Source organism: Desmodus rotundus, chromosome 6 (genome assembly GCF_022682495.2).
Source record: "Desmodus rotundus isolate HL8 chromosome 6, HLdesRot8A.1, whole genome shotgun sequence".
Lineage (NCBI taxonomy): Eukaryota > Metazoa > Chordata > Mammalia > Chiroptera > Phyllostomidae > Desmodus > Desmodus rotundus.
This window is the reverse complement of record NC_071392.1, coordinates 140052568-140071850: the sequence shown is the minus strand read 5'-3', so window position 1 is coordinate 140071850 and position 19283 is coordinate 140052568. Positions and strand designations below refer to the sequence as shown.

The window sequence follows — 19283 nt, the reverse complement described above, 5'->3', positions numbered from 1 at the left end:
AAGCCCTGAGTCCAGAAACAAAAGCCCCTGACAAACTTCAAGGAGCCCTGGGATCCTGCTTCAGGAAGTTTCATAAACATCCTCCAGAAAAACAAAAGTCAAATTTAAAGACTCTCTTTTTTTTTTATAGGATATCAAGAAGCCCTTTTTATAGTCCAACTTCCCCCTTGCTACTTCCATTGTTCCAGATATCCTCTGAGGACCAAGAAAATACATTTGGTTTCCGTCTGGGGTTCAGGCTTCTTGGCACTCTTCCTCTTGGAAGTCACCCCACCCTCCTTGGCAGCTTTCTCCCCAGCACACACCCGTCTCTGCCCTCAGCGTTGCTCTGGGCCACCCTGCGGGCTCCAGCTACCAGCCTGCCAAAGATCGGGGCGGGGGGTGGGGGCAGGCAGGGACCATTTTGGGGAAACAAACCCTCCCCTGGTCCAAACAGAGATAGCTCTAGGCTGTGGTCCCAATCGTGACACCGTATGTGGGCCTGTGTGGGCGAGTGCCCCTCCCTGGGCCTCGGTTTCCCACTGAGAAATGAAGGGAAACAGTGTTTCGAGAAAGCCCTTGGCCTCCTGGGCGGTACCTTGGGACACTGAGGCAGAAAAGAACAGCAGGGTAGACAGTGGGCTCTGACCTTGACCCCACCCTGCTCCTGCTAGAACCAGAGGAGACCCACTTTTCTGTCTCTGGTTTCGCCCCTTGCCCTCACCATGGGACCTGGAACTCAGCACTGAGTCTCTCCGGGCCTCACATGTACCATCCCTAAGACAGGTAGAGTGACCGTGTCTGTGGTGGGGGCCCCAGTTTGGAGGCTGGAGCCCTAACCACCCCAACACAACCCCGTCACACACACCCAGGCCTGACTCACTCATTGGAGAGCACGCATACCCTGGTGTCTTTAGCGAACCAATCTAAGTGGTGCCTGCCACACAGACAGTCCAGGACAACCCCCCACTGCCCTTTCCCCAACGACATCATGCTCCTAAGCACCCTTATAGAATTCTACAAAATTCCTACACCTACCACCTCAGGGCTACATGGCTTTGGTATTTTCACCCACACGTGGTGACAAGATCAGCGCCTAATTTATAGGATTACTCTGGGGATTACTGCAGATATGATTACAGGAAAGAGCCTAACGAGCATTGATAAGCTCCCAGGAAATGTGAGTGGCAATTATATGATCATCATTAAAATTATTGAGATGCTTAAAACCACCGGACTGGTGACAGCTAAGGCCCCTGGCCCCTCTCGGACCACATCTGGCTGCTACACTCACCCACACACACTCGCACCCCTGCCCCAGCACACGCCCATTTCTAAGCAGGACCCACGCTCTCTGCCCAACCCCAGCTCTGGCCCCAGTCCCAGAACATAGCCAGCTTGTTCCTGGCACACATCCTCCCCACCCACAAATCGCCCCCCGCCCTCACATCCCCCCATCCTGCCTTCCTCAAGTGGCCCCGGCAATGTCTCCTGTAATCCTGTCGGGGTTCTGTGAGCCCCATCACTGCATCGCAAGATATTTGCCGGGGTTAGAAAGTTGTTATAAAATGGTGGCTCCTTGAAGACAGGGTAGAGAGAGACCAAGCTTTCCTCTGGGTCCCCCACATTCGCTGAGTGTCTGGATATGCTGACAGCTCAAGGAGAGAAGCATCAAATTTTAAAAAGTTACCCAACCACTGTTTCTGGAATGTGAGCATGCATCGGAATTACCTGAAGGGCTTCTTAAGACAGAACGCTGGTCCCTGGTGTTCTCCCACCTCTCCCACCTCCCCCCACCACCCATTTCCGATTCAGCAGGTCTAGGGTGGGGCTAGATAATTTGCATTTCTAACAAATTTCCAGGTGATGCTGGTGTTGCTGGTCCAGAGACCAACTTTGAGAACCATTAGGTTGACCTGCAGGTGAATCAGGGAGAGTGCACGAAGAGGTGATGCTGGCAGTCCTGCGACAGCAGGAGAGGAGGCAGGGAGTCTGGGCAGAGGGTGCAGCACTCGGCAGGCCTGCGCTGATGACGACACTCGGTGCTCCTCCCCAGCCTCTGCCCGGGCAGGCAGGGTAAACCAGAGGTGGCTGCAGCTTCGCGATGACTGCAGCAAACCTTCCCGGACCGCCACCCTGGACCTGCCCGGACAGGCCGGTCCTCGGCTGCCTGGGGCTGATGGGAATCCACACCCGGCCTCATGGAGCCGGACCTCGGGTCCGACCCAGGCCAGAAACCTCACCACCTCTCAGCCACGTGAGCGCCAGGATTCTGGTCCACACCCCCAGACACAACCCCTCCCTCTCGGCTAGCTCTGATCATTTACGTTTTCTCATTTCCGGTGCTTCGCCTGGCCAGAGCAGCCCCCCAGAAACCAGTAGACCCCGACAGTAATCCCGCGAGCCTGACCCTCTCCAGGCTGAGCTATGCACTTTGCTAAGCCTTACTTGCCACGTGTGCTAAAAGGGAATGGCAGAGTGCCTATCTCCCACTGCTGTTGGGAGGAGGGTGAGGTGAGCTCCCTAATCAATCACATCATCAACTAAAACAACCACAGTAACTTACATAGACTGAGCTTGTAGTTAAGCACCTTCCTGCATTATCTTTCTAAACGCTGGGAGGTGGGGACAATTATGGTTCCCTTTGTACAAATGAACTCAACAGGTTGCCTCAGGCCCCCCAAGTAGGAAGTGGCCCAGCAGGGATTTGAACCCAGACTGTCTGGCTCCACAGCCTAGTTCCCACCCTCTGCTCTGTGTCCTTCCCAGCCTCTGCTCTGTCTGTGTCCTAGCCACCTGCTCCAAGAGCTGGCCCAGGTCACCTCTCCCAGCCACCATCCTCTCCCCCATCCCAGGACACAGAGAGGTTGGGCCAGAGCCCTCTGGTGGCTCCAGCCCTTAGCACACACAGTTTTACACCTTGTGTCCCTGGGTCTTGGGGGCAGCCCCAGGGCTTGCCAGCCAGGCCACCTGATGTGGCATGACTTTCAGATGCCATTCAACATGGCCTCCAGTGTGGGCTTACAGACCTTGAGCACTTAACCTTAATAAAAGGAGAGAAGAGGAAAAAAAGGTGTGACAAAAAGAGGAATCCGCCAGGCTTCCTGGATAAGACTGGCAGCTCCCACACCCCATGCGAATTGCCCTATCTCTCCGGGCCTCAGTTTGGCACCTGAACAAGCCCTCTCGGGCCATGAGACAGAAAGTTCAGGAACCCAAACTCCCAGGAGTCTTCCCCCGATCTCTGTAAGGGCAGATCACTTCCTAGATGCAAACAAACAGTAATACTAACAACCAGTCGTCGTTGAAGGGCTCCTACTTGCTGGGCTCTTACTAGGATCTGCTCGACTGCCCTAGCAAAACAGGGTTCCTCCTCTCCTGCAGTTGAGAACACTGATGCCCAGAGACAGCAGGTAATTGCTCTGGATCCCACAGCTAATGGTGGCAGTGCTGGGGTTTGGATCCAGGACTTCTGCGTCCACTCTTCAATGCTGCCCACCTCCACCAGTGCAGAAATGGGCCACATGCAGCTCCTGCTCCTGGAGCACGGAGTCCAGGAAAGATGAGGCATGTTCATAAGGACCCAAAATCCAAAGCTGGGGGTGTGAAGGGCCCAGGAGAGGGCCAGAGAACAGGCTCTGCGCACATAAAGCAGGGACTGGGCAGAGCCGGCTCTACGGAATTAGGAGTGACTGACTGCAAGAGGGAAAAGAAAGGAATGACGGCAAGTAGAGGCGACTCTGGAGCTGGGCACTGGTCAGGGAGGACTTGGAGGGGTGAGCGGAAGCGACTGGGGTGCAGCATCCTCGCCATCAGCGGAGATGTGGAGGAATACCAGCAGGAAGGGGAGGGGTGCACACAGGGAGGGAGAAGAGGCCGGGTCAGCTTGAGGGTTGAGGGGGATGGGAGATGGGGGCGCTGCAGTCACATGGCCGACCTCCCAGCCTCGCCTTCCCATAAGGAAGTGTTCATTCATGATACACATTTTAAAATTCGGTAACTCCAATCTGTATCAAAAACCGAAACAGATAGGAATGAAAGCGGCCAGGAAGCCCTTTAACACAAACTCTCCTCCTTCTAGAAAAGAGCTTCATCCCCAGTGTGACTCCTTTGGTGACAGACTGGCTCTAGCCCTGAGGCCATATGGTCCATGACATCATGTCCACCCCTTCCACCAAGCTCCAAACCTCCTTAAACCTCTATTCAAGGAAGGAGCAGAGTAACCCTGCCCCACACCCCACCCCTCCCACTCCTTACCTTCAAACCCACCATGCCTTTCCTCCAACCCCTACCCATTCAGCCTGATTCATGATTTAGCCTTTTCCTCATATTTGAGGGAAGAGAAATTGAACCCACTTCACAGATTGGGAAATGGAAGAAAAAGGTTCCAGTCCTCTGTGAAACCACAGTCTCTGGCAGCACAGGCTCTGGCAGCTGACCCCAGTTCCCGAGAGGCCCCTAGCAGGTCAGCTGGGGCAAGGACTCTCCCAGGCGGAGCACTGTGTGCCCAGCATCTGTGGGGAACTTCCCGAGATGTGCAAGAAGGGGCAGTTCTGAAAAGCTATGAGAAAGACAGGATGGACGTGGGCCAACCACCACCCTCAATGCTGAGATTCTACGCTAAAATGGGAACTGAAAGAGGTCACCCAGGCCTGACCCTCCTTGTACATGCTTCCTGTACCCTCTCCAACTCTCCAGCCCCTTTGCATACCTTCAGCGATGGGGACCTCGCCTTCTGGTCAAGGAGCCTATTCCCCTTAGCTCCCCTGTCACCTTGGTGCTGTCTGTGCCCACAGGAGGCACATAGGACAAGACTATGCCCTCTGCCTGCAGAGAGCCCTGCAGGGACTTGAAAGCAGTGACACTGTGACTTACCGGTCCTTACCCAAACCTTGGACCACCTGTGATGACCCCAGCCCCCAAGGCAGCCTCCTCCTCCTTCCCTCTCAGTCCCATAGCCTGAGTCAGACTTTGGTCAGCTCGCTGCTGGACCAGATTAGCATCATCTCTGAGCTGGTTGCAACCCAGCCAGTCTTGCCATCATTTTTGGCCAAATGACCTGGGCAGAAACAGTTCAGGCCTGCATTCAAATATAGCTCTGTAAGTGACTCGATCCCTCGGAGCCTCCAGCTCCCCGGGGCAGGGGTGGGGGTTACCAGCAGCAGCAGCTCCTTTGCAGGGGTATTGTGAGATTTCAATGGAGCGTCTGTGAGAAGCCTGGCACAAGGCACAGTACCAGGCATCGACTCAACGAGCTGCTTACAACCCTCTGTCCTCTCCACCAGCGCAGGACAAAGTCCAAACTCCCGCGCAGATACAGCAAGCTGCCCACAAGCTGCCCACACCAATCGCATCTCCCACTGCTCCGATCACCAGTCTGCAGCCTCACCGACACGTCCTCCCCCAGGAAGCCCTGCGGACATTAACAGCCCGAGGAACCCTCCCCTCTGCTGACTGTCCAAAGCCCATCCATCACCGATCAAGCCCGCCATCACTTGATCCTTCTTGCCTTCCTTCCCCCATCAGATCAGCAGCCTCTCCAGTCACAGAAACCAGCAGCCCCTTCAGCTCACTTCCTGTCTCTATCACCCCTGTCCACAGACATTTTCCATATATACTTAACAAATTACCCTAAAGTTCCACTTCAAGTAAAGAAGGTCCAAATCTTCCCAACAGCCCAGATATTTCAAGCCATACTCCAAAGCAACTTCTAGCCCAGCAGAAATCTGCCCAGCCTCTGGGACTTTCAGGCCCGGCTTTGGTCCCAAAGTATGGAAGGCAGGTCAAGCAGGTCCCTAGCGCAAGGCAGAGAGAGACCGGAGTCCGTTTCTAAGTTTCTCAGATGCGGAGTGTGTTCGTTGACCCCTAGGAAAACCCCAGCCTATATGATTTTGTATTTGTGACTACATCCTCAACTTGGAATTGCAAAACTGTTCCTTGCATGCCCCCTTGTTCACAGGAGCCTAGCTTTCCGTCTTTTCTTGCTTTGCCGGCCACCTCTCTTCACCTGTTGATTCTCCAAGAGGACTCTCCCCCTGCCCTGAGCACAACAAAGAGAGTCTGACCACGTGCCAATGGTCACCCCAACTGCCCAGGACTCTTTCCAGCCTCCCGGCCCCTCCACTCATTTCCCTGCATTTCTGAGTCCCTTCAAAGTCCAGCGTGTAGTAGAATTTCCACGGGTTTCCCACAAGCTGAAAGCGAACTGTGCACCCAGAAGGGCCCCTATTTCTGGGGCCAAGGAAAAGCCTGCGGACCCTGAAAATCCAAGGCGTAGTGCAGGAGCAGCGCTCGGAGCGGTTTCAACAGCAGTGCACCGACTTCGCCTCCCAAGAACTTCCTTCCTTATCTACCGCACTCCGTTGTTTTAAGATGTCATTTATGAACTAACAATTGGCTTCCCATTTTTTAAGAAATCACTCAAAGCCCCCAGTGAAAGCCCTACCAGCAGTCATGAGACGGTGCCCCTGGCACGGGGACTAAAGCCAGTGGAAGTCTGGGCTAGCCCACCAGGCCACTCACAGGGCATTTCATGAATGCCCATAGGGTGCCCTGGGCTCCGACACCCGTGCACACGTGCGTTTTCTGTTGGGATTCTGCCATCCTGACCCTGGCTCAAAGTCCCCTCCCCTAGCTGTCCTCAAGGACCTCTGGGGCTTGGGCACCTAGAGCAACCCATAAGCTTAGCACTGAGCACTCTGATGATGAGTCACACAAGAGGACACTAAGATATCAACCCCGTGGCCTTAGATCTCTCATCACCCCTGCCTCTGCCCCTGCTGATCTGAAAGTGACTTGGTCTAATGGAGATGAAAGGCACTGCTCTCCCCTGGGTGCTGGGGAGAGGTCTGTTGACAAAGCCACCAGCTGTCCCCAGCCGAAAGCCAGGGAGACGGGCTCCTCCCTGTACCACCCAAACTGGGAGAGCGTTCCTGCCAAGGATTCAGCCAGCGACAGAAATTGGACCATCACGGTGCTGCAGGCCAGGGCTCCAACTGACTTCCCCTCCTGCTCCAGCTGCCCACAATGAGAGCCAGGGCACAAGACCTCACCCACAGCAGCACCAGCCAGAAGGAGCATCACTTGGGGGTAAGGGTGGTGGGAAGAGGGGGCAGGTGTCGTCATAATTTCAACTGAAATGAAACTGTGAACTCAGTCATAGCAGGACCTTACAGAGCCCTGTCAGCTGAGACTCAGGCTGGGGGAGGGGAGTCACCACTTCCCACCTGTGTGACCTTTGCCATTCTGTGCCTCAGTTTTCCCTCTGTAAAGTGGGGTTAATAGTAACGTCAAAGAATGAAATTAGAACACATACAATTAGCCCGGTGCCTGGCCCACGGGAAACAGACATTCAATACTTGTTGAATATAAACACGCCACTGGTGACTGAGGTCCCAGAGTGCTCACTTTATCCTTATTCTGGCAGCTGCTCCACTCTGCCCATTTCACAGGCGAGGAAATTGAGGTTAAGAGAAGCTAAGGCACCAAGGTCACACAGCTTGGAAGTAACAGACACCCAGGTCAGTCTGAACCTCAGACCAGGGGCCAGCCAGTACTGCCCAAGGCCATTCCAAACGCTTTTGGGGGGAGGTGTGGCTGGTGGGTGGTAATAGCACTGGGGCGTGACTGGGGTTAGGGCTCTGTACCGGCTGGCCCTGGCAGGGCTCTGAGCTGACCCAGGTGCTCTAATCTGGGAAAGAGCCAGGAAGCCAGTCTCCAGATTCCCCGCTTGTCCCAGAGCCCACGCGTCCACGGGCGCCCCCTCCTCAGCCGGTCCCAGAGTGTTAAAGAGCAGCGTTCAAAGCGGGGGCTCGTTGCTCCTGAGCACCTAAGGGAAGAGAGGAGCTGTAGACCAGGCCGCTCACAGCCTGGAGAAAACCGGTCCTGCCGCCTTACCCTTCCCGAAGCGGGGACCCGGCCTCTAACCCCCTCCCTCGCCAGACAAAAGTTTCCCCTGTTTGGGAGTAGGGAAGGGGGAGGGGGCATTCCTCGTGAGTGACATTATCCGTGACCTACAGCTGCCGCGCTGCCCTGGCGCGCACCCCGGCCTGCCCCCGGCCCCCGCGCGGTCCCCCACCCCTTTGTCCTCCCACCCCGAGCGCGGGGCCCGCCCGGCGCCCGCCCGGCGCCCGCCCGCACCAAACTTGCGCCGGCTGCCGCTCGGGCCCCGCGCGGCCTGCAAGCCTGGCTGGGCCTCGCCGGCTGAGCGACAGGGGACCCGCTGGTCCCGGCCCTCTCGGCCTCTTACCTGCCACGGCTGGGGTGCTACCCGGGGAAGGGGGCGCTCTGGGAGAGCCGCAGGACGCCTGGGTCCCCCAGCCGCGCTAGCGCCGCTGGGCTCGGGCCCCGGCGGAGGTTAACCCCTTCGCGGCCGCCTCCTGCCGCTCCCACCCCCGCCCCCCGCCGCCTCCGCCGCCGCCGCCGCCACCGCCGGCGCAGCCGCCCGCCCCGCCTCCGGCTCGCTCTCCTCCCCCACCCCACCCTCCCGACGCCCAGCCCCCAGTCCCGGCGCCCGGCAGCGCTGGGGCAGCCTGCCGCCCTCCCCTCCTCCCGCGGCGGCAAGGTGGGGGTCTCCCGTCAGCCTGGAAGTGGAGGCGAGCTCCCTCGCCCCCCATGGGCCCGCGGAGCGCAGACCGGCGAGCCCGCCCTCGGGGGACCCCGCTAACCCACGTCCCCTTACCCGCTCCGGCCCCGGCGCCTACCTCCCCGGATCGCGGCCGTGGGAGCGGGGCTTGATCCCGTGATGGAGCGTGGGTGCAGGCCGGAGATCGGCTCGGGAGGCCCGGGCTGCCGGCGGGCGTGCTGCAAGCGCCCCGGGGCGGGGGCCGGGGCGGGACCCCACGCTGCTATCGGGGCTGGATTTCTCGGCTTCCACCCGGATTCTCCCTCGGCTCTCCCGGCCGATTCGGTGCAGCTCGGCGACCACGTGACACAGGCTGCCTTTGACCCCTGTCTCGGAGCGGGTAGGGGGCGGGGGGCGGGGGGCGGGAGGGGTGTCAGATACGGGACCCATGAGTGCCGGGAGCGGCTGCCGGGCGTCCCGGAGGTGGTGACCCCGAGGAAACAAAGCCCGGGGGAAACCAACAAGTTATTCGGGGTCAAAGAGGGAACAGCGCTTGGGGGTCAGAGAGGCTTCAGAGAGAACCACGGAAACAAAGACCCGCGCCCGCCGCGCCTCCCAAGGCCCTGGGAGAGCCCTGGCCAGGCCGAGGGGGCCTCCCGGCTCTGCCACCGCTGGGCTTGGGACAGCCCTGCAGGGCTCCCTGTCATCAGGCCTCTGCTGGAGTGACCCCTCCTGGGCAGGCCTTCCAGGTGCCGCCTCCCACCTTTGCCCCGACTCTAGAAAACCCCTTTATTCCCTTTATCTGTATTATCTGGTTCATTTACTAGTTTCACTGTATATGAAAATGTCATCTCTCCCAACAAGTTGTTCCCAGATGAGTCCCCAGAGCCCAGCACTTAGCCGGCAGGTGACCTTGTGCAAACCTTTTCTGCCACTGAGCCTCAGTTTCCCACCCGCAGTGTCATTTCAGCCACCTCCACAGCCCTGCAAGGGCAACTTCGCAGTGCCCGGCCTCATCACACAGATGGGGACCAGGAGGCTCAGAGAGGAGACAAAGATTTCCGGGAGCCTCGTACACAGCGAGAGCCTCAGCCTGCGCTCAGGGCTGCCTGCTCCAGGCAGGGGCTTGTTGCCATCATTGAGGCAGCCTATAAATAGGGGAGGGAGGAATTTAATTAGTGAGCCTAAAGGAGCTTGCTAATATGCAGATTATCGGCCCCTTCCCCAGAGATACTGCTTCCAGAGGGGTCAGGATGAGGCTGGGCAAATTTGGAAAACAGTGCATTGGTGTTACAGACCTTCAGAGGCTCAAGATGATCGAACTCCAGGAGCAAAGCTCAGAAACATATGAGCACCCAGAACAGAGCAAGGGGAGGCGGAGAAGCCACGTCCGACCCTGACAGCAGCATAGACTCATCCTGGTTCCCCTCAAATGCAACCTCCTTGTGACAGGAAAGGCTTTTCAGCCCGACTAATGTCTCAGGGGGGGAAGAGGCCAGGGAATGGAACCAGGCTTCTGACTCCCAGACGTGTTCATGTGACAGCTTTGGGTGGAGCATAATCAGACAGAACCAAACCTAATGGTGGCGGCCACAAGCCTAAACTGCAGGCCATGTTCAAAGATAGGTTTGTGACTTCCTAGCACATACTCCCATCACCCCACCAAGATCACCAGGGAAATCAGCACCCACCGGCAAATTCTCCCTTATAATGTATGTTCCTGTGGTCCATAACCGCAGGTCCTTGAACATGGTCTGGATCTTAGGCAGGCTCAAGAAGTCCCTAGAATCTTACTCATGCAAATCTCTGGTGTGGAAGACCATTTCTATCCCCAGGAGGCCCCGTGAGCATCTTCTCCGTGCCAGGCACTATGCTCCTGGTAAGGAGATGCAGGGAGTAAAGAGACGTGGGTTTGGAGATGCTCTGCGTGTCCCTCCCTGTGTCCAAAAGCTATTGGAGCTGAAGGTGGGCTGGGGACACCCAGGGCAAGTGCTGTGGTCCACAGCAAGAGGGAAGCAATATGAAGGAGCTTTGGGGGAAGGCACCTGGATCCAGAGGAATGGGTGGGGTGATTGGGGTAGGGAGATGGACATTCTCAGCACAAGGGACAACCTGAGCAAAGGCCATGTGGAAAGCACTCCGAAAAAGTTGAGTGTTGCACGGGCAGCAGGCGGGGGGCATGGGGAGAAGAGCGGAGGGAGCAGAAAGAATGATCAAGAAAGCCGGAGAGCAGGGTTAGGAGCAGATGACAAGTGACCTTGTGTGAGGGGCTCCACAGATTGCACATTACCTGAGGGCCTGATGGAGTGAGCAGGTTGGTAGCAGGTGAAGGAAGTGATAATGGCACACTGTGGGCAGGTGGCAGGGAAGGAAGGTCCCTTGAGCTGAGTGATGGGCAGTGAGTGATCTTGCCAAGGGAGCTGCAGATTCACTGCACTTGGGGAGCATCTGTGAGCTGGCGTGACTCCCGTCACTCATGACTCTCCCTATTTGTTTCAGTCTTCAGAGCTGCTGTTCACCAAGCTGGACCCAAAGCCCTCCAGCTCACTGTCACCCAGAAGGCCTGGAAGGAGGTAAGGCCAAGGCTCCACCAGGGGAAAGGCCTCCGTGGGTCGAAGAAAAACTGAGGACTGCATTTCTAAACTGTCCTGCTCCTCCTTCCCCTCAGGACCCACCCACATCTCCCAGAACTTTGGGGACTTCTTTGTGCTGACAGCCGCCCCTGCTCAAACCCCTTCTCAGCCCTAAATGGCCTCCCCACTGCCCACTGGACACTCCCCTTGGCTGCGCCTACCTTTCTCCAGCTCCACAAGTCAAAGACTGGACTCATTATCGTCCACCCCCTCCTGTGAGCCCAATTCAGAAATCTGACACCATTGTCCCCAAACATCCCATCCACTAGTCAGTCCCACTGGTTCTGCCTCCAGCTTCCTCCCCAACCCACCCTCAATTCTGCATCCCTGCCACCCTAGTGCAAGCTGCCATCTTATCTCTGCCTTGTATTAATGTCTTGTCTTGTCTTAATGGCCTCTTAAATACTCTCCCTGCCCCCTGCTTTGTCCTTCCAGTGCAATTTCCTTGTGTCCATTTCTTATGTAAAACCACCAACAGCTTCCTGCTGCTCTGAGGTGAGTTCCTGCCTTGTTGTGCAGTCTACTCTCTTGTCCTAATTGGTCTACCCTGCTTCACCTTTACTTAGTTCCTTGTCGAGTGCGGACTCAGGCCAGGCTGCCTGGGTTTGAACGCTGGCTTTACCCCTTTCAAGCTGTGTGACCTTGGGCCAGTTTTCCACCTTTCTGTGCTCAGTTTCCTCATCTCCAAAGCAGGGGTAGTAATAGTATGTACTTCACAGGGTTGTTGTGAGAATTACCTGAGTTAAATATGTAAAGTCCTCAGTGTGGCATCTGTCACATAATAAGCACATGATAAGCCTGGGTTTGAATGCTGGCTTTGCCACTTATAAACTAAGTGGTCAATTGTGACCCTCTGGGTATCAAGTTAAATTTCATTTCCTTCTGCTGCTTTCCTTACACCCCTAATCCAGACCGTGCTTCCTGGTCTACAGGTCACACCTGCCTGTTTATCACCCCTGTAGTTACTTGTCGGCTGCCTGTCTCTCTCTAGAATGTAAGCAGCTCTGGTGGGAGGCAGCGGCAGCGGGGGGGGGGGGGGGGGGGGGGGGGGGAGCACGTTTCTCACAGCACCAGGCACAGGGTAGCAGCCCGCGCGTACTGATTGACTAGGCAGCCAAAACTAAAGTTCATAGAGTTATCATAACACAGAGGACACTGTCTCCCTACGAAATACCCACCAGTGGTACTTCATTCATTTATTCCTTCGACATGGATTAGTACCTCTCTTATAGTCTTCCTCACACCATCCTGGGGCTGGCGGGGAGTAGAGGGACACAGAGATGAACAAGACGTGAACAAGGCCCCTGTCCTCAGCAATGTATTGTCTGCTGCAGAGAGAGCCATGTAAATGAATCAGAAGATACAATACGATGTAACAGTGTGGTTAGAAGGCCTGTAACAATTTTGTTTCCCAGGAGGTCTTTGGAGCAATGAAAGTGAAACATAACGAAAACCAAACACAGCTGCCTATTTCAGCCAGCATCCCGAGGTTCCTGAGAGCAAGTAGGGAAGGTCCTCTCCCAAGGGCGTTCAGGCCACCCACTCTTTCTCTGTCAGCCTTCAAGGGCCTGCTAAAGCAGCACTTCCTCCAGGAAGGCTTCCTGCTCCTGCTGTATGGACCCCAGTCATGAGTGATTTTCTGGGACTATAGTGGGATTTGTCAAGGACAATCCAAATTTCATGTAATTTGCTTCTTCAAAAAAGTAAAAGGTGATCCAACGACTGTGTAACTCAACATGATTTCATGTTGGTCTTCAGTGGAGGTAGAAAAATAGCCTCCGTCAGACAACGTGACTTGATTTGTGGTTGGATAACATGGCCACCGTAATTACAGCACTGACCACAAAGTGTAACAGTTTCCTCCCTGCCCGCCCCTGCCTGCCACTCCCCCCCTCCCCCCTAACCCCCCGGCCTTCACACGCAGCAACTCCTTCCAAGACCAGGGCTGTTTGCTTCTGGCAGGACTTGATATCTGATAAAGGAGAAAATCCGTGAAATGGACGGTAATTCATGCTTCTGAGAAAGGATGAATGTAAAACGTTCTGGAAACTAGCCTAAGACTATCTGAGTGGGGGGTAGGAACAGTGAATAGTAATTGACTACTTACTCTGGTGCATGCCACACACTTTCCACTTGTCACTCCGCAATTCAGAGAGTGTGAGGCTCAGAGAGGTGAAGGAACTTCCCCCAGGCCACCCAGGCAGGAGTGGTTGAGATGGTCTCAAATCCAGATCCATCCAACTAAAAGACTAAGTACTCGTCACTGTTTATGTTACTCTACCTCCCAGTGCCCAGGTGTCCCCACACTGTGCAAGACCACCTGGGCCTATGCCCCGCCCCTTGTTTCCACGGAGTTCTGTTCCCGCCCTTCCCTCTTGTACACCCATTGTCACTAATAGTGCTGCTGCTCAAGGAGCACTTGCAGCTGGTTTCCAAAGCAGTCCCACCTCTGGGGCCAGGTTTCCTGTTTCAGGCAGAATCTAAGGATGTGGGTCGAACCTTCCCCAGACCATCCCTTACCCTCGGGAGCTGCCACTGGGCCGGAGACTCCGCCAGCACTCTCCCTTTCACCTGCAGCACTTTTCCTGTCTTGTTTTGTTTTTTTATAAAGCATTTTCCCATTCTGTAAACCAATTCCTGGGAGCCCCGCAGCAGTCCTGAGAGGCAGACACAGTGGAGAATTCCACCACTTTTTTTTTTTTAAAAGAACTTATTTATTTTTAGAGAGGGGGAAGGGAGGGAGAAAGAAAGGGGGAGAAACTTCCATGTGTGAGAGAAACATAGATCAGTTGCCTTTCACACACCCCCGGCCAGAGCCCTAGCCCGAAACCCAGGCATGTGCCCCAACTGGGAATCGAACCAGTGACCTTCTGGTTCACAAGCATGTGCTTAATCCACTGAACCACACCAGCCAGGGCTCACCCCATTTTAAAGATGAGAATATGGAGGTTTGGCCAACCTGTGGGAGACACCCTCAGCTTGCAAAAGAGCCGAGCTGTGCTAAACATTTTTTTGGACCATCTGGCCACATTTTTCCAAGTCTCTGGAGAGTTCAACTTGACCTAGAGAACAGAGCAGGGGTAGTGAAAGATCTTTAGAATCGTCACACCGAGGAGATAATGGCTTTTGTAAACAAATGTAAATTGCTTAATTTCCTGTTTTACCGTGCTCATTGTGATGCACCAATTACAACCCAGCAAAGAAAAACACTCAGAAGCACATGTGGTCTCTAAATGCTGTGACAGAAATCAGCGCAAAGTCCTCTGAGGGCAACGCAGGGCTAGGCCAAGTTCAGCCCCGACGGGGCAGCAGGTGCCTAGGGCCAGAGCTGGACGAACTTTCCCAAACCTCTGAGCTGCTACTCAGAGCCTCTGCTCTGACCTTGCCCTCACCCCAGGCCTGTCTCAGCCACTCCTCCACCCTCTGCCCTCCTCATTCTTCAGTTCTCTTTCACCTGATCACCTGGAGAGCAATACTTCTAACAGTGCTCAAAGCAAAAGATTATACTAATTTAAAAAGGGGGGGGATTTCTCCATAAGATTTCCATCGATTATTTCAGTTCATTCTCACCACTCCCGTGGGGTAGGAGGTAGACATAACAATTCCCACTTTCTAGTTAAAGAAACTGAGGCTCAGGGTGCTGGTGCCTCCACAGCACAGGTCCAGAAATGTCCCCACCAGGTGAAGCAGGGACGGATGGTCAAGGTCATCTGGTCTGGGGGTTGCTGCCCAGTTCTCTGTGGCCACCACTCCACATGATAAGAATCTCCTTGCCTGTTGGAGCAGATAGCCCCAGACGAGAGTCTGGCCACGCACCCTCCCAGCCTGCTTTGTTGATTTGCATTATTCTCCTGGGTGGGCCTCCTTTTGTCTTCGTTTAGGATTCCTGAAAGAATTCAATCCACCTCCTTACAGAAATGAAGAAACTGAGGCCCAGGGAGCAGGGGGCAGGAGCAGGGGCCTGCCCCCGTCACCAGTGACTTGGCTGAGCCGGGACCACCCAGGGAGGCACCTTCCCACTGCCCAGCTGTGCGTGTGCATCAGAAGCTGAGAAAGAGGTGGCACCAGCACAGCAAGGCCCACCAGGGTCAAGTCTAAACACCATTCCTGGGCCCTTGCAGTTGTGCCGGCATGGGGGGCAGGGAGGGGCCAAGTGTTGATTCCAGTGGGAAGTTGGCTCTGGGATTGGCCTGGTGGCCAGACTCTCGTCTGGGGCTATCTGCTCCAACAGGCAAGGAGATTCTTATCATTCCAAGGTCCTCCATTCCCACCACCTGTATGTAGCTGGGGCCGGGGGAGGGAGGTGTGGGGGAAATGGCAGGGATACCCCCCTACACACACACAGCACAGCTGCACTCATGCACTCCTAAGCGGGGCCTCTGCTCACCCCCACCCACGGCCCTCCATTTAGTGATTAGAGCTTTGTGGTAGGTTAGAGGGTCGTCCCAATACACCAAGATTGTGGGCTCCGTCCCCAGTCAGAGCACATACAAGAATCATCCAATGAATGCCTAAGCAAGTGGAACAAGTCTCAGTCTCTCTCTCTCTCATGTTAATAAGTAAACTTGTTTTTAAAAAAGAGCTTTGGAGCCAGACTGTCCTGTGTTGGAATCTAAGGTCAGCCCTCACTTATTGTCACGTGACTTGGCTTCAATCCTTTGTTTGTAGAGTGGGGATAATAGTACTTACCTCAAAGGGTTGTTGAGAAGATTAAATATTAGGAAGCCACTTAGCACCATGCCTGGCATAGCTATAGTTGTTACTGTCATTTTGTCCAACACCCCTCTCTATAGCTCACTGGGGTTCATCTCAACATCCCCCCCCCCCCCCAGAGGCTAACTCCCAGGCAATCCTCAGCCAGATGACCCACCCTCACAGACCTGTCACCTCTGACCCCTCTACTCTAACAGCCTGGGCCCCTGAGGCCTGGGTATGTGCCATGGGTGCTCAGCACCCCCTCTGTCCAGAATGCACTCACCTCCACCTCTTCACAAGTCTCATAACCCCCGTTCCTTGAAGTCCCAGCTCCAGGCCCATCTCCTCCAGGAAGCCTTCCCTGACTGGCTTCTGGTCTTCCTTCTCTGAACTGCTAAGGCCCTCTGAGTGAGTTGTTGCCACTTGGCACTCTGTCAGTGAGAAGGCCTCTTCCTTCTTCCTCCCTAGAGTCTCTGAAAATTGGAAAAAAGCATTTCCCAGGCAGATTTGGGGGCCCTTTAATCACCCTCCTGATTCCTGTGTCACCTCAGGTCCCAGCTGCTGTGGTCACCCATCATGCATCTTCCTGGAGCTGGAAACAGGGCAAGGCCGAGAGGCCATGAGCGCAGAGGCCACTTACCCAGGCGGACAGCAGGCTAATTTACAGACTGGGAGAAGCTGGAAGGACGTTCAACCCATTATTGGAACAGTTCCGCTGAGGGGTGGGGAAGCAGAGGAGGTCATCTGCTGCTGAGGGTCCCTGCTGGGGGAGGGTTTCCCAAAGCCCACCTGCAAGAATAGGTGTCAAGGTCGCCCCTGCAGCCTACTCTACTCTGACCTTGCTTAATTTCCTTTCACAGGGCGGTTGTAGATTTGCTCACAGGGGCGGGGCGGGGCCTGGAAGGTGCTCTGCGAGCCACCAGAGAGGTTGGAAGAAGCTGTGGGGAGCAGATCCTACCTGACTCAGGGACATGCTAACCTTCCAAAAGCCCAGAAGCTTGGGAGCAGTGAGTTCTCCACCAGGTGGCAACCCGGGAAGGGAAGGGGCAGGCAGAGGCCCGTCAGCGCTGCTCAGGGTGGGCTGGGGGAATCCTTGTTTTGGGTGGGAACAGGGCCAGGGCTCTTCCTGGATTCTTCCCGGCTCTGAGGGGAACTAAGATTCACAGCCAATGATGTAAAGATCTGGAAATCTGGTCCTACAGTTCTCTCACTTTCAAGTTCTGAAGTGACACACATGAAATTTTAAATTTTTAGTAGACATTTAAAAAGCCAAAGGAGCCCTGGCTGGTGTGGCTCAGTGGATTGGGTGCTGGCCTGTGAATCAAAGAGTTGCCAGTTCACTTCCCAGTCAGGGCACATGCCTGGCTTGCAGGCTAGGTCCCTGGTTGGGCCACATTCGAGAGGCAACCAACTGATGTTTCTCTCCCTCTATTCCTCCCTCCCTTCCCCTCTCTCCAAAAATAAATAAAATCTTAAAAAAAAAAGGTCAAAGGAAATGGTGAAATTAATTTTAGTAATATATTTAACCCAGTGTACCCCAAATACTATCATTTGGACATGTAATTAACACAAAGAAATTATTAATGAGATGTTTTAAATTCTTTCTTTTGTCCCAAGTCCTCGCTCTGTGTTTCGCACTCACAGCACATCTCGATTCAGAGTAGTCGCAGTGCGGGTGCTCGGCGGCCACCGCGGCCAGTGGGCGCAGTGTTGAGTTTGGAAACTCAAATCTGTGACTCACTTTTCTCAAATTCTAGCAAGCTGAGCCTCTGAGGTTCGTGAATTCTGCAGCGGATGAAAGTTCTGTAATGCTACAACTGTGATTCCACCGGATTAAAATGTTTCCCAGAGTCTGCTGGGGACAAGGCTTCCCCCAACACGCCTTTTGTGTGGAAAGCAATCAAGGCCCCTGCAGAGCCCCTGGGGAGTGAGGGAGCAAGAAGCCCTCCCCTCAGCTGCCCCCACCATCTGGCCCAGCCTGCTGAAGCGCGGGGTGGGCGTGCCCTGCGCCCAGGGTGCTGTTCTCTGCACGTGGAGCTGCCTCCAGCCAGCCGACCCTCCAGCTCGGCAGCTCTCGGTCCAAGTGCACAAGCCTAGAAGTGTGGCTCCCGCCTCTGAGTCCTCCTGGGGAGGGGGGCACCCCTGCCTCCCTCCCCTGGTTTCTGTCCACTCTGGAGGGCCCCTGGGGATGGCTGCAGCAGATGGAGCTGGAGAGTGTGATTAAACCCCCCCGTGGAATCCCTGGAGGGTAGAAATGGTCTCCATTTGTTGGATGCTGCAGCCTGGAGGGCAGAAGTCAGGCCTGGGGAGGGCAGAAGCCGGAGACCCACTGTCTGGGGCTGGGAGGGCCAGAAGGCTCTCTGTGGTCCTCTGATATATGCCCCGAATGGTTCAGATGGGAAAAATGAAGCCTGAGAGAGCAGAAGGGGTTTCCTAAGCCAGGCACAAGGTGCCTGTTATCCATGGGTTCTCCTCTTCCTAATTCTAAACTCCCTCTCCCATCTCCACTTTCATTTTTGGGGAAAGTCAAGATGCACACCCAGCACAGCAGAACATCAGGGAGGCTGCGGGGAGGCCTCACCCCACAGCGTTATATTTGGGTGGCTGACTTCGTGGCTTTGGGGTGCTCATTCCAGGCCCAGGGACCTCCTGGTTCCAACCTTGCCCCGGACTCCCCCTGGCCTGTGCCCACAGGTCCTGCAGAGGGGCTGGAGAGTGGTACTTGAGCACAGTACGGAGTCTGGGTGAGGCAGAAGCTGGAGTTGGATGGGCAGGGTCTCGGTCAGCAATGACCTGCCCCTGTGGCTGCTCCGTCATCCAGCTCTGTATTCCATTGCAAAGTCCTTTCGTAGCCACAGTTCCACCTTATCCTCACAAGAGCCCAACAGGAAAGGTGGGCAGGAGGACTTTCCAACAGCACAAAACCTTGAGGCCCAAATGTCATGCAGAGGGCCGGCGCTGGCACTTAGTTACTCTTCCACTTTTTGCAGGTGGGGAAACTGAGGCCCAAAGTGGGGCTGTGACCTATCTCAGACTACAGAGCCTGAGGGAGGGGCCAGAGGGAGGCCCCTAAGGAACCATTGGTTTGGCACCCACCCAGGGAGCCCCCCACCTGGCTCCACCCCCAGCACCCAGACAGACATTCTTCAGCTGAGGGGACAAACATCAGGAGTCACCTGCAGTCACACTTTTTCCAAGCTGAGCTCTTTCCAGGCTGGGTTTCCCCCCTGGGGAAAGCCCCAGGGCCGTTCTGACCGATCCAGAGAAGGGAGGAAATGACAAAGATCCTGCTAGAGAGGGCAACAGAAAACAGCCAGACCTTCGGTTTCTAGGATCTGGCTCTGCCAAAGTAGCAGAGGGGGTGGGGGGTGTAGGACAGCAAGAAGGCAGACCCTGAATCCAGATTTGGAGAA

At 55.3% G+C, this 19283-nt stretch overlaps 2 protein-coding genes and 1 long non-coding RNA gene across 15 annotated transcripts in view; 1 reads left to right on the top strand and 2 right to left on the bottom strand.

Moving 5' to 3' along the window:
- The window catches only part of NDST1 (N-deacetylase and N-sulfotransferase 1), a 52780-nt gene extending 43959 nt beyond the window's left edge, over nt 1-8821 (bottom strand). For 2 of the 6 annotated variants that reach the window (XM_053926837.1, XM_053926841.1), the window contains exon 1: nt 8228-8376. The gene's annotated coding sequence lies outside the window, so the exon portion shown is untranslated. Of the gene's footprint in view, nt 1-8227; nt 8377-8659 lie in introns of those variants that run through there. The other 4 variants (XM_053926840.2, XM_053926838.2, XM_053926842.2 and 1 more) reach the window with 4 other exon arrangements.
- Nucleotides 6198-16155, top strand: LOC123478353 (uncharacterized). 8 transcript variants are annotated; one of them, XM_053926844.1, is made up of 5 exons: nt 8723-8942; nt 10308-10421; nt 11042-11115; nt 11611-11670; nt 12591-12910. In XM_053926844.1, the coding sequence occupies exons 1-5, from the start codon at nt 8723-8725 to the stop codon at nt 12804-12806; spliced, it is 684 nt and encodes a 227-aa protein (XP_053782819.1). In that variant the 3' UTR covers nt 12807-12910. The 8 variants fall into 8 exon arrangements, 3 of the variants coding, with proteins under 3 accessions (XP_053782819.1, XP_053782820.1, XP_045041085.2); XM_045185150.2 differs by lacking the exon at nt 8723-8942 and adding an exon at nt 9302-10168 and having other exon boundaries at nt 10282-10421; XM_053926845.1 differs by lacking the exon at nt 10308-10421.
- On the bottom strand, nt 13959-16723 carry LOC128781219 (uncharacterized). Its single transcript, XR_008427137.1, has 3 exons — nt 16660-16723; nt 16154-16462; nt 13959-14237 (listed from the first exon to the last, which is right to left on the bottom strand). It is a non-coding gene; the product is annotated as an uncharacterized lncRNA (long non-coding RNA).
- Nucleotides 16724-19283: the final 2560 nt, after the last annotated feature.

Excerpts from the sequence above, each read along its gene's own strand:
- LOC123478353 (XM_053926844.1), top strand. The coding sequence starts at position 8,723 with ATGGAGCGTGGGTGCAGGCCGGAGATCGGCTCGGGAGGCCCGGGCTGC. Across the intron at positions 11,116-11,610 it reads CCCAGAAGGCCTGGAAGGAG|TGCAATTTCCTTGTGTCCAT; the intron begins GTAAGGCCAAGG and ends TTGTCCTTCCAG. Across the intron at positions 11,671-12,590 it reads CAGCTTCCTGCTGCTCTGAG|GAGGTCTTTGGAGCAATGAA; the intron begins GTGAGTTCCTGC and ends TTTGTTTCCCAG.